Raw genomic sequence first — 14,528 nt, 5'->3', positions numbered from 1 at the left:
ATGCACTGTTGTACAGAACCAAAATACAATTGCAAGTAGCTACATCATCTATAATTCATTCATCCATATATCTGAAACTGCAAGGAGGCTGCTGGCTAGCTTCCTCCTCTATTTATACACACACCCCTCTCACAGGCCTCCACTTGCATCTCTCTCTCTCTCTCTCCCAATTATATTTGTAGAGAGAGGGAAGAAAAGAAGAGAGGGGAGGAGCAATGGCAGGGTCTGAGGAGAAGAAGGAGATGCAAGACCCCAGGACACAGGCCATAGCATCCACCATTAGAGTTGTGCCCAACTTCCCTAAGCCAGGTTCTCTCTCCTCTCTTGCTTGTTGTTTTTTAGCTTAATTATTCTTGCATCCTCTCTTGCTTTACTGTGATTTCGAGCTTAGTTCTTGCATGTCTCGCTAGTTAATTCATGTGGTTTTCTAGCTCTGTCTTCTTGTTTTGAAACCGAACGATGTTATTTCTTTTGAGTATAAATATTTTTCAGAAGTATTATGTATCAACTGGTTGGCTTCTTCTTTCTGATCCTTTTTTTCAGCATATATGTGCTCATAATCTCATATATACATGTGCAATAGGGGCTGCAATTCTGTAAAGAATATTGACCTTGGGGGTTGCCTTTAATTTCAAGTGCCAAAATCTGTGTTTCCTTGCAAAGGTCCCCACTGGTACTATTGATCCTTGCCTCGTTGGTTCTTTCCTTCCTTTTTTTGTTTATTGGTTCTGAACCCAAAAACTTTCATGAATATAGCTTGTTTCTTGTGTGACTTTATCATGAGCTTTTTGCAGCTTGTAACCTATAACCAAATTTCTCACATTACTACAATTTATAGGCATGCACATGCATGGTTTGAGCATGCACATTTACCACAAAATATTGTTGCTGCGAACTGATCTTCCTTTATTTTTAAAATTATTTTTCCTGCTATATTATGTCATGAAGACATATTTAATCTTCCTATTGAGGTGAAACTCTCACTCTATTCAAAAGGCTAATTATGTGGATATTTCGATAAGCGCATCCATCGTGATGATGAAGGTGGTGTGAGCAAAATGTTGTGTATTCGAGACATTATGATTTTCCCTTTAGAAGTCTTTTCCCACTCTATATATATATATATATATATATATATATATATATATATATATATATATATATATATATATATATATATATATATATATATATATATATATATATATATATATATATATATATATATATATATATATATATATATATATATATATATATATATATATATATATATATATATATTGGTTGGTATCAGTTTAATTTGAGCACGCGTGCGCGCGCGCTCTCTCTCTGCATTTTTCTCAACACACATCTCATCTTCCCTTGCCCGCCCAAATTTAATTTATAGAATTCCCACAAATACTTTGGAAGAGTTTTGTGGCAATTATTTTTTTCTAGAAAAAAAATCGATTGACTAGATCTGCGAATTAAATCAATGACACATCCCTGCAGAAGAAAAGGTCTATGCAATACCTTTTTTTTTCAGGTTCTTTCATAATATTTGTTTTTCTTGATGAAATGTGCAGGAATAATGTTCCAAGATATCACGACCCTACTTCTAAATCCCCCTGTGTTCAAGGACACCATCGACTTGTTCGTTGAACGGTACACTGGCAAAGGCATCTCCGTTGTTGCTGGTAACATATAATTGTTTTGTTTTTTATCTCAAAAAATTGAAAAAATCAAGATTTATTTGAACTTGTGCGCTTTGTTTATTCAAGTACTCCATCCGTCCCTTAATTAATATAAGGGATTTTGATATTTTGCTTGCACTGTTTTGATCACTCGTCTTATTAAAAAAAATTGTGCAAATATAAAAACGAAAAGTTATGTTTAAAGTACTTTGAGTAATAAAGTAAGTCACAAATAAAATAAATAATAGTTTTAATTTTTTTAATAAGACGAATGTTCAAACAGTACAAGTAAAATGTCAAAATCTCTTATATTAAGGGACGGAGGGAGTAGTAACTAATCTGATCTTTATCTCAAAAAAATATCAGATCTTATCAAATCCATTGAAATATATAATTTATTTTTTTAATACTAAGTCAGAGTTATTATTTATGAAGATCCAAATATAGTTAATTAAAAGCGTGACTTTGACAGGCACACGATGGGTCGATTGAAAATCTAGCCAAGTTGTACAGTACAATATCTTTTACTTGTCGTTTTTTATACTGACCCGGCCTCCAATAATACATACTCCTAACCGTTAATTACCTACTTATTACTGTAGAAAATCGGTAAAGTTCAGTAGTATCGAAGTAATTTCATGGAAAAATCTAATGACATGATTTTCATTTGTCGATTCCAAAAAAAATGCTAAGTCAATTTAATTTATAAGATTAACGAAAATAATTCTAAAATGACAAATAAATTAGAGAGAGAGAGAGAGTGTGTGTAAGATCAGAGCGAGAGAGATTATTCGTATGAGGAGTGTCACAGTCAAATGTACAGAGAAATGAAGAATAATGCAGCAGTAGTAATTGACTACAAAACAGGAGGTTTGGCCTCTCTGTCTGACCCTTTTGTAAAGTTCGAAGGCTTCCAGATGATATGACAAAAATATTTGCCTTTCCCTCCACTTGTTTGTGCCTGTTGGACAAATATTTTGAGATCATATATATGTGCATGACAATTGGACATTTGAGTCAGCTACCAGTATAGATTGGTATATAGGCATATATGGAAGTTTGAGGCACTAACTATGAAAAATATACATAAATTGGATTTGATTAGGTGACTTATCAAATATTCATGGTCCTGTCATGTTCATTGGATTGGATCCTCCACCACATAAAAAAGCTTCAACTAGAACCAAAAGGTAATTAGATATGCACATCAACAAAACTAAACCATGGAACATAACTCTATAATACACACCTCCAACAACTAATACACATATGTCAATTCATTTAGGAGTGGTCATTTCATTCCACTATTACCCATAGCCTGTAGGAGTTCACTTTATACACCTGGCACTGTCATACCCCTACCTATCTTGTTCTTTACAAACTTCAATAGTCAGTACTCACAAAGAAAAAAAAACTAATAGTCAGTTAAAAAAAATACTTTGCGTCAATTGTTGAAGTTTAGGTCGATAATAGAAACCATTTAGGTAGGTAGGCCGTGCACATATGTTGCTTTAGTCCACCATCCCTTTTGTGTGCATCCGTGTATATGATCAATTGTGTATGTCAAAACTTTTGGGTATGCTCTCTTTCCTTATCACTTCACCCATGACAACATATGCACATGCGCATAAGTTAATTGAGGTGTACTTTCCTTTCTCTATGTACGCCTCAATTGACCTATATAGTGTGGAAATAGACATCTTTATTCTAAGGCGCCCACCATGCCATACACATATTCGATCTCTCATGTCAGCTCACTAGGTCATACTAATATATTCTCTTGGTTGTCACTAACATAGCCTACGTCACTGCACTATGGCGTATCACGGGTAATTGTGATGCTACCAAATTTTGAGATGGGGAGAGGATAGCTGATGGCTATTGAAATGTGACCACAATTTAATTTAGAAAAAAAAATGGGGATTTGATGTCTTACCACTCTTTAGATTGGAGATTTTATGGTTTTCCTCACACATCATTTATTGACTCATATGTCTCCACATGTGATTTTCACAGGGTGATAGGTGGCAATCTAAAGAGGAGGAATTCAATCCATTGGAAAACATTCCTATGAAATTAAAGTTTTCAGATGTAGCATTGCTTCAAAGTAATTTCATAGGATATAAAATTCCTCCATGATTTGGAGAAATTTTAGCATAATTAAGGTCTAACATAATGTTCACAAATACCTTTGATTAAAATTCATAGGCACCTTCTTAATTTTCTTTCTCCCTAATAAATCTAGATACATACTTTTAAATTTATTGTAATTTTCTTATCAGGTTCTCCCTCCGTCCCAAAATATTCTGAAAATTTGGATGGATGGGATGAATTCTAGTACTACAGATCTGGTCATATTTGTCTAGATTTATAGTACTAGGATACGTCATATCCAACCAAAATATCTTATATTTAGGGACAGAGAGAGTATCAAACAACTACTTTGTGCAATTCCAACACTGCTCCTGTGATTTTCCTATTTCTAGTATGGTGTTTCTATATATCTTGCATCTCAAAGGAACCCTCGGTTTATTTCTCGGGCCAATATCATCCCAGGCACTTTATTTATGCCAAAATACATGTGTGGCTTATTAACTATACTGTCTATTCTCGAATAATTTTTATGGTTGATTATTACCATCTCATGTTGTGTTATATTTATAACAATACATACTTCAATAATCTATACCAATATAAAATGCATGAGTTTTTAATTAATGCTATAAATATAGGGTTGATACAATTAATCCTGACCTTCACTTTGATTCCATGTCATGACTCGGATTTAGAGTTAGATCCTTGCCCCCAAGTTCCTCCTAACTTAACTAATTCACCATGAATTATATTTTCGAGGTCATCAAATATATCTTAATTACTTCTATTTCTCGGTGTTTGTATGAGCAACATGATTCCACAATATTGTCTAATGAATCATATTAGAGTAAACTTGCATTGGGTGAACATCATCTCTATTTACTAGTGGCATGTGTTGCACGCTCTATATATATATATATATATATATATATATATATATATATATATATATATATATATATATAGTAACATATTTTTGAAGAATTTATAAATTTAATTATTGCTAAAAAAAGAAGAAGCGTTTTCAAAGTTTAAACTTTGAGAAACTGAGGTGGCATATATAATGTGTACTTCCAATTAAATAGTTATATATATCGGGCCTCATCTTTTCGCTTATACTTATGCTTATCAACCAAAATTTAAATTTTCAACCTTATATTTGGAGCGGATTTTGAGGTTTTTTTCATCGAACTTTATTTATCAGCCTTTGCTTTTAGATCGCTAAGAACACGTATATAAAAGTTTTATTCACAAATTATTTTTCGTTTACAACTATATCGTTTCTCTTATTCCGCGAATAAGCAAAACGATGGTTCCGATCGATGTTAATTACCAGTGGGCATTAAATCTTTGACGTTCACATGCATGGCATGATGCAAATGATCGATCACCACAAGATCTGTCTCTCCGGGCCAGCAATAGCCATTTATATATAAGCTACTAGCTGGTGTCCATGCTTTCCTAGATCTTTCTCTCCCTTTCATGATGATAGTATGTATCAAGCTAGTCAATGAGTGAGAGCTATCACAAGATCCAGTGCACATATATCGTACTGTTCCATGGCTGCACGTATGTAGTTGAGTACGATTTCTGTCGGTGTGGGCCAACTCCTCGATCTATTATTTGTTTGGTTTTTTTTTCTTTGTGTACACACAATCTTGTCCTTTTATCTGTGATCATGTATGATATATATATTCACATATGAAAAATACTACTCTCTCTGTTTGAAATATATGGCATTGTTTATTTTTATATCACATTTGATCATTTATTTTATTAAAAAAGTACGCAAGCATCATTTATTTTATTATGACTTATTTCATCTTTAAAAGTACTTTAAACATTACTTATATTTGCATATCTGTATCAATTCTTTTACTAAATTTGTAAATTTTAAATAAGACAAATGATCAAACATGGTGTTTAAGAGTTAACAATGTCGTATAAGTAAAATTGGATGTAGTATTTCAGTTCTGATGTTAATTGGTCTAATTAGGTGCATGCCTTGTCTACTTGTATATAACCATCCATGCCATTATATATGTTCGCTGGTATATCGAGCTGCCATGATATTTATATGTACAAGTAGCCTGGCAGGCCATTTTGAGCTCATGCATGTTTATTAAGTTTGATTTTCTTTGGTTGGAGTAGTAAATTCCAGTAGATTTTTTAATTTCACTTTTTCTTTCTGGTGCAGGGGTCGAAGCTAGAGGGTTTATTTTCGGTCCTCCCATAGCGCTCGCTATTGGTGCAAAATTTATCCCACTAAGAAAACCTAACAAACTTCCAGGTACAGAAAATTGTATGGCTGCTTAACTCTCTAAGTAAAAACTATGATCTGTCTGTTCTTAACAGGCGACTTCCTAGAAAGTACGTACAGGCAATTCACATGTAACAAATACTAAGATTTAATACATGATTTTAGTATATTCCTCATAAAATTAAGTCACTTTTGTCTGTATTTTTACTATTTTTGTTTATATCTTATTGGAAAGATTATCCATAATATGAAATGCGCATCAAAGACTATATAAATGTATAACCATGAGAGAATCGAAAGATCCAGGGTTTGTTTAGTTGACAACTAAATTTGCCATATTTTATCTTAGGTAAGACACAATTTTACTAGGTACTGTTTAGTTCATACTATAAATCTACTTTACCTAAACCCTTAACCACTTTGTCCACATGTCATACACTTTATTTTCTTGCCTAACTTTGCCTGAGTTTAGTTTGTTATTTTGTTTGTCACAAAAGTGTGACAAGACTAAGCTTAGTCATCTTAGTAAAAAATGTGTAACAATATTAATCCTCAACCAAACATGCCTCTAGCCATGCATCCATCAGCTGTGGGATGGACTTTTAGAGAAGAAATGGAAAGAAAGGCTGATAGATGGTTGATTCGTTTATAGGAAATAGTTAAATATAGAGATTGCTAAAAATTGTCATAAGACTTTTAGTAAAAAAATACAGTACAATTTGTGTGTAACTATAATATAACTATATTATAATTGTAATTATATTAAAACTACGTATATTGTAGCTTATATATAACTTATGTATGAGAAGTTACGTGTAATTTTTAATACTTATATACAAGTTACATAAAATTTATAATATAGTTAAAGTACAATTATACTATACATTATATTTTGAAAGTTTTTCACTAAACAAACTAATGGCCTTTTTTAGAGTCACTTAAATATTATATGTCATAAATATATATAACAAATAGCTTAAAACAAGTTCTATAAACAATGCTAACATAATGTGAAAAGTTCTTGGAAAATCATACTATGAAAGCGTGGCACAAATAAACTACAAACACTACTAGAATTCAATGGCATCCCTAGAGCCAAAAACCCAAGGGAATGGTGAAAAACTCTAGGGAAGAGGTTTCCCTAGAGTGAACCCTAGGGAATGCCCTCTAGGGAAACGGTCTACGGGAAACAAAGAGCTCCCTAGGGTTTTTGCAAGAGAAACCTAGGGAAAGGAATGCTCCCTAGGGTTGTTTGACCTAGGGAAAAATGCCCAGCTGGTGGGTGTCAAGTGACGTGTAAAGTTACTGTCCCTAGAGTTGTTAGATTCCTTTTGAAACCCCAGGGAACAAAAACATGCATTCCCTAGGAATTACTTATTATGTTGAGCATTTTTTAATATAATTATTACAATTTATGATGTTAATCAATTCATTAGGATTTATGTAAAATAAATTGCACTGAAGGTAAGTAATATTGCACAAAGACCACCACCACACATAATATGATTAAACACAGGAACAAAATATTGTTTAAATCCACCAGCACCATATATAGCATTCAAAAGATGCATTATAATCATCTTGCCCTCAAAATGGCATAATTCCACTTCATTACACATGTTTCGGTAAGAATCAGCTTTACCCAAAAGTTAGGCGCTATAACTACCAAGTTTTCCCAAAAGTTGGCCCTATGACCACAGCCAGTTGAAATTAAAATGGATCAAGTTCATCTAAAGCTGGGAGAAAGGTGGTGGCACCATTAGCAGATGAATTGGTCAAGTAGCCACCAAACATTCCTTCAGCTATAACATTTACCCTGTCATCTCCAGTTTCCTCTCTAACACCTGATACTTGGGAGTCATCCTATAAAAAAACAATTGTTACAATTTTATTAAACAAATTTAGTGAACAACCAATTTGTTTGATAAGGCTTGTATATATAGGGCAAACAACAAAACTAACAATATGCAAGGTACTGATATGCAAGGTACTAACAATATTCGAGGGAAGGCAATGGGTTAGAGAGGACGATGCACTTCCAACATCGATCTACAGCAATAGAGCTCCATAATGCTCTATCTGAGGTCTTCTAATCAGCAGGGAGCTCCGATTTGGATAGCATCCAGAACAAAGATAGGGATTTGGAGAGGGATTTGGGGGAGATTGGAGAAGCAGCAAAGTTGGGGAGGACCGGAGGAGAAACACCCTTCTGATGTTGTTTAGGGGAGTTGGAGCGGGGGGGGGGGAGAATATATTTTAGTCTACTACAGTATATTGCCTTCCCGCAAAAAATTTCGCTGCTGGGAGCTTTGCCTCCAAAATTTTCTGTGGGACTCACTTTGGTTGCCACTGTGGTGCCAATAATTTCATAATAGAGCTGATGTGGCATAAGTTCCCTAGGTTGCATATTGTAACTCTAGGGGACATAAATCTTCCCTTGAGTTCTCCATAGTCACCCTAGGGATTCTTATTATCCCTTGAGTTCTAATTTAAACTCTAGGGAAGCTATTGAATTCTAGTAGTGAAATAAACCTGACCAAGAGACTGAAATGAAACTTGCATAGAATTTTGTATGTGAATGGGAATTTGATAAATTGCGTATATATATACATGTGCGCAGGTGAGGTGATGTCAAAGGAGTACGAGCTGGAGTATGGCGCCGACTGCTTGGAAATGCACGTCGGCGCGGTACAGCCCGGCGAGCGAGCACTCGTCGTCGACGACCTCGTCGCCACCGGCGGCACGCTCTGTGCCGCCATCGTCTTGCTTGGTACGTACTCGTTTTATCCCAAAATATAAAAACATAGTATGAGATACACTTTAGTATTGGGATTCGTAATACTATGATGTATCTTATTTAATACTAGGTTTATATATTTTTGCACGAATTGAATGGAGTATTAATTATATCATATCTGTAATTAAATTAATGAGCATATATATGGATGCATATGCCAGATTGGAAATCGATCGATCGTTCACCAGCTAGCCGGGCTTAATAAGATAACACTCATGATATATGTTTAAATTCAGATCGAAGAATTAGTGCTAATATCACAAAATTGTTGAATTCTCAGGAGATATATATGTGTGTATTACTATTACATGTATTATAGTATACCCGTCCGTTCCAAAATAAAATAATTTTTCATCCATCCCACACATACCAATACAAAACCAAAAAATCTAAAATATCCTCAGTTTATCAAATTCCATTACAATTAATTCTCTTTTTATCTACTGGAAATGCATATATCACATACTTTTACAAATTGTGATGCAATAATTGCTTAAAATGGATTTATTTTGGGATAAAAGGAAGGAAAAAATGATATTTATTCTGGAATGGAGGAATTATATGGTGCAATAGTGACTCAAATGTGACTATCACCCTGTTTGGGGGAGCTCAATATTATATACAACATGTTAACGCAGTACAATGTGTACTATATAGGAGCATTTTCTGTTTCTGATCATATATGACATTTGAATGTGCATGCATGCAGAGCGTGCTGGTGCAGAAGTGGTGGAGTGTGCATGTGTGATTGAGCTCCCGGAACTGAAGGTGAGTTCTTCCTTCCAATTTAACTAGAGGCACTTTTACTTTTAAGAAATAATCTATAATCATTCTAGCTTAAAACTTAATTAAGAACATACCGTATGCTTAAAAAATAATTCAGGTACTATTAAATATGGAATTAAGCACACATTAATTTGATTTGGGTTTAGACTCTTTAGAGTAGTGTTGGGGATGTGGCCATGGCTTAAAGATAGCTAATTTGGAATTTTTAAAAATTGTGTATAACAATTCAAGAAAAATGGAATAAATCCATATTAACATCCCCTCCCCATTCCTCAACTATCACAGTTATGATGCTTATGAGGAAGATAGAAGAGGGGGAGAAAAATTGATACATACGGGACCTATTTTTTTTTACTGATCGAACTGTGGAAACCACCCTAATTCAGGGATAAAGCTGTGAACAGTAATACATGTTGAGAGATAAATAATGTACAGTTTGTAAGTTGTTGAATTTCCCTTTTAAGATAAATATATAATGTGGTGGTCAAGGTCGAAGGGGTAATATATATAGATATAAAAAATTAAAATTCCTCCGTGATTACATGAATTCTATTTGGATGAAATAGAGTGTGATTTATCAAAGAAAAATTGAACACAATGTTCCAAATTATATAAAGCTAATTGTCCAGAGACTATTAGGGCCTTTACAGTGCGAGAACGTATCGAGTTGCTTTGGATCACCAGCTTAAATTTTTACGTACGTGTCGACTAAACCCGTGCCTCTGCTGAGCCTCTCGCCTCCGCACAGGGAGACGAGTTCTTCGATCTTGGTGAGTCCACACGTGGCCAAAAAACATGTCGCATCTGCGCTGTGGTGGTCGTGCCTCTGTCTCCTCATCCCCTCATGCCGCATTGGACCGATCTTGCATCTGCGCTATGCGTGTCTCACATTGCTCCCTTAATTTTTAAGCATTGTTTCACTCTAGACCAAATTCCACTTGATAAATTAAACCACAGTTTGGCTCAAGCTATGACCTCATTCATGGTAGGATATAGATGGGATACCATATATAGGAGGGGACCCTGTCACAAGCTATTTGAAGCTAGCTTAACGGCTGGCAGGTAGTGAGCTCATTTCCAAGTTCGATGAGAACATGAGAAATACAAACAAGAAGAAATATATAATATATTGGTACAAGGATAATTCATGTTTTCTACCAGCTAATTTGCTTGCTTCATGCGTCCCCCCGACAGTGTTGATGTCGAGTGATTCCGGCCATCCTTCTCCACGAATAATTTGCACACGGCGACAGGGATATTGGCAGTGTCCGGCCGGACAGCGACAGCTAGCCCCACATTATCGGGATACTACGGGGCTGTTTGATTCAATGCTTCAACTTGCCAGACCATACTTTAAACTGCCACACCTCGTTAGCTTTGTGTTTGATTCATTGCCATAGTTATGGTAAGCCACATTTTCTTACCATCTTACTCCATATGTTATAGACTTAATCATTTGCCTAACTTTGCCACAAATGTGGCTTACAATTTGTAGGCCACAGAAAGTGTGGCAAGCCACACTTGTCTAACATTACCTAAAGTGAGTTATGACGATGTTAGTTAAGAACCAAACAACCCCTACATGCATCACGCACTCCTAAACATATACCGTCACCAATTTTTCACATAGTAACCATAATTGTCACCAATTTTTTTTTTAAAAAAAAGTCTACTAATAAGGCTGCATTTGGAGGTGGAGGTTGGGAACTCCACCTCCCCACACCGCACATAAAACAAAGTGAATTAAACATTAGCAAAAATAAAGTTGAAAAAATATATTATTAGTATAATTTTTAAATTAATTTTTTATATATTTTTGAAAAAAAAGTCCCGTTTAGCAATTTGGAACGCGTACATAAAAAAAAAAAGAGGAGAAAATAGAAGTTGTGAAGAGATGGGGTAAAGAACACACCCTTATACTTCTAATTACCATCCACGTAAATTTTTGTCCTTCACACACCACATGTGGATTGGCGGATTTTTAATAGTTGGTGTTGATGCATATGCCGGTTAAGACTGATTACAGATAGAGTAGTCGAAATAGAACAATTCTGATTAATTAAGCAAAATGATGCTTTTAAAACTACAAAATTCATTGGTTTTATCATAAAATATAATAAATTTAAATTTACAATTGTATATGTAGATAGGGTAAGATTACAATTACATGCAGATTTTTTTTCGTTTGTTTTTCATAATTTTTTAGTTGGTGTGCATCGTAAGTACACCAAGGTAATAAGTTCATGCATGTACAATAAGTGCCTTATACCTGTTTGGTTGAATGGCACACTTTATATCATATCAAAATTTAGGCAAGCTATAGTAACTAAAACTATGGCTTAACACATTTCTACTCCATCTGCTATGGTGCGATTAATTTCTTCATCCAACCTTGCCACGAGTATGAATTATGGTAAAGTTTGACAAGAAAGTGTCACCAGCTAGTTCAGATCCAGTCATCCCTGATGGGTTAGAAATGACTCATGTGTGACAAGACCTATATCCATCAAATTATGACTTAGTACAACCCATAAGGAGTTTTGTGGTAGTGTGTTGTAAAGTGTGGATGTTATCTGAACATGTCCTTCATCTTTATTTCACTTATATTCTACACTTTGTTTTGAGGTCATGTTATACTATTTTTATTCTAAAATATAGTAACTCTTAGCTATGAATTTAGATACGGAGTATATATATTTTGAGATAAAATAAATGAACTAGTTAACCCAAATTAAATAACTTGCGTACTTTGGTAGAGAAGAATTGGCAGGTGGCGCTCCTACTTTCAATTCAGTATATATCCCGTTCTTCATCCAAATTCAATATTGCCGGCGTTAACCGAGAGTGATTGAACATTGACACATTTATGTACTTTTCATGAAACAAAAAGATGGATAGATACGCAAGATAGTACTAGCAAAAGAAAAGATGCATGAATTATATAAAGTGTTGTAGCTAGTATTATTTTGATTAAAACATTGGGATATATTGATTGGGGTGAATATTGTAAATACATCGATGATAGTAGAATAAATACAATATGTTGTATTATTGCAATAACCGGAGTTTATCTTGACTAGTGATGAATCGCCGTAGACTGCATCGAGTAATGAATTAACTATTCCATTAAACTAATAGTTGTCTCAAATTAAAAGGAAAATATGAGTATCACCAGTCTCCAAATGGATCGCTGAATGTCGCATTTTCAGCTTTAATTGTCCACAATGTCACTGTCACGTCATCGCGAGAAATGTCCAGGGTCTTCCGGCTAGCTCCACAAGGTGGTGGGCTAGACGACCCGGGTTCAGGGTTCACTCTATCGGTTCAGGGGTTTATATCAGAGGTCACCGAAATCTCAAAATTTCGGAAATTTCAGTCCGAAATTTTGAACAAAATTTAGTTGAATTTGAACAAATATTATCCAAATTCATGAAAAAATTGAAAAAATCAAAAATTTTGGCCAAATTAATATCGTATCGGGGGTCACCGAAATGACCGAAATTTCCAACCCTGCCCGGGTTAGAAGCCTCACCCCTTCTAATTATTTGATATTATGTTATTTTCTAATATTCGCGTATTTGTCGTTCAACAAACTGTCACTTCATCGCTGGTTGCTGGCTTGCTGCTGCTGAGTCTCTCTCCAGTTATATACATATATAGGACTCTGCATCAGTTCCCGTCAAGAAAACGAGAGAAATTGAAGCTGTCGCCGATGACTGATTAATTTGGGGCTGAAATTTTCTCTTTCTTTTTTCTTTTGGCAGGGTCGTGAGAGGCTCAATGGGAAGCCACTGTACGTTCTGGTGGAGTCTCACTCCTAGCTTAGCTACATATATACCACTCTAGCTGCAGAATTTAATTCTTCTTCTTGGTGCATTCCACTATTCTGTCCATGTGTAGTTTAATTTTGTGTCTGCTTAAAATTCAGCACTCAGTGTGTAAGTGTACAACTCTAATGGATGGCAACTCTGCTGATCGCGGTGTGGGTGTAGTAACATCTTTCTTCCGTGGATTCGTTTTTTTTATTTCAATCGCTTTAGGTGTGTCCTTTCCATTCTTCACTTTGGTATCACCTCAAATTTCTTGTGATATCTAGGGCCTATTTGACAGGGCTACAGCTTCAGCTTTACCTCTTTTGAAGTTGAAATTCAAACAAATGATTTCAACTCTACCCAAAATAGCAACGAAGCGGTCTGGAGTGATATAAAAAACTAAACTAGAAGTATGGAGCAGGGTTCGGACCACTCGACAGCTCTACTCTAGACTCCGCTCTTGCAGTTAGATTTAGGCTCACTGCCACGTGCTCGGCTGCCAAGCGCTAATCTTTATTCTACAATTGAAAATTATGAAATTTGAATAAACCACCCCATAAATCACTTAAAGTTTACGATTCCACCTCATAAGTAATTTGGTTGCAAATGTCCACCCCTACTCACTTTATAAAACACGTTTAAGATTACATCTCATAAGTAATAGGCTATAATCAATGTGTTTTTATAAATTATGAGCCATCAATATAGTCTCTATCAAAATTAAATACTTCTAGAATTATAGCCTTAACACTTTCCTTGAAGATTCAATAAAGAGAATTGTTGATGAGAGTTTAAACGTTGTCGTACTTAGTTTCGCTATATGCATAAAAGAATTCAATGAAACATGAAGAAATAAGTCTAATGCAAGTACTTGGACAAGATTGACTCGCTAGCTTAGCATGTGATGGCTCTACATCAGCGATAGTGAGTTGATTTCATTAAGCACATGCGTAATGGGATGATTTTTACAACAAAACTACGTAGGAGGGTGTGCATTTACAACAAATTGTGATTTATGAGATAGAATATCAAACTTTCTAACATTAACTTCAAATCTATCTATTTCTTTATGATTATTTTTTTATGTATTGTATTAAAAGCAG

General features: G+C 34.8%; 1 protein-coding gene across 3 annotated transcripts; it reads left to right on the top strand.

The window, feature by feature from the left end:
- Positions 1-13,674, top strand: LOC4343246 (adenine phosphoribosyltransferase 4). 3 transcript variants are annotated; one of them, XR_001547210.3, is made up of 7 exons: positions 1-309; positions 1,569-1,679; positions 5,968-6,060; positions 8,651-8,800; positions 9,537-9,595; positions 10,808-11,018; positions 13,378-13,674. XR_001547210.3 is itself a non-coding variant. In XM_015789494.2 (6 exons), exons 1-6 carry the CDS (start codon positions 216-218, stop codon positions 13,432-13,434), a joined length of 564 nt encoding a protein of 187 aa, XP_015644980.1. In that variant the 5' UTR covers positions 1-215; the 3' UTR covers positions 13,435-13,674. The 3 variants fall into 3 exon arrangements, 2 of the variants coding, with proteins under 2 accessions (XP_015644980.1, XP_015644981.1); XM_015789494.2 differs by lacking the exon at positions 10,808-11,018; XM_015789495.3 differs by lacking the exons at positions 10,808-11,018; positions 13,378-13,674 and adding an exon at positions 9,899-10,055.
- Positions 13,675-14,528: the final 854 nt, after the last annotated feature.

This window comes from Oryza sativa, chromosome 7 (assembly GCF_034140825.1).
Source record: "Oryza sativa Japonica Group chromosome 7, ASM3414082v1".
Classification (NCBI taxonomy): domain Eukaryota; kingdom Viridiplantae; phylum Streptophyta; class Magnoliopsida; order Poales; family Poaceae; genus Oryza; species Oryza sativa.
The sequence above is the reverse complement of the archived record's forward strand: the minus strand, read 5'-3'. Positions and strand labels throughout refer to the sequence as shown.

Bases quoted from the DNA above. Each gene is read 5' to 3' on its own strand.
- LOC4343246 (XM_015789494.2), top strand. From the start codon at position 216: ATGGCAGGGTCTGAGGAGAAGAAGGAGATGCAAGACCCCAGGACACAG. The intron at 310-1,568 runs GTTCTCTCTCCT...TGAAATGTGCAG, and splicing joins GCCCAACTTCCCTAAGCCAG to GAATAATGTTCCAAGATATC. The intron at 6,061-8,650 runs GTACAGAAAATT...ACATGTGCGCAG, and splicing joins AAAACCTAACAAACTTCCAG to GTGAGGTGATGTCAAAGGAG.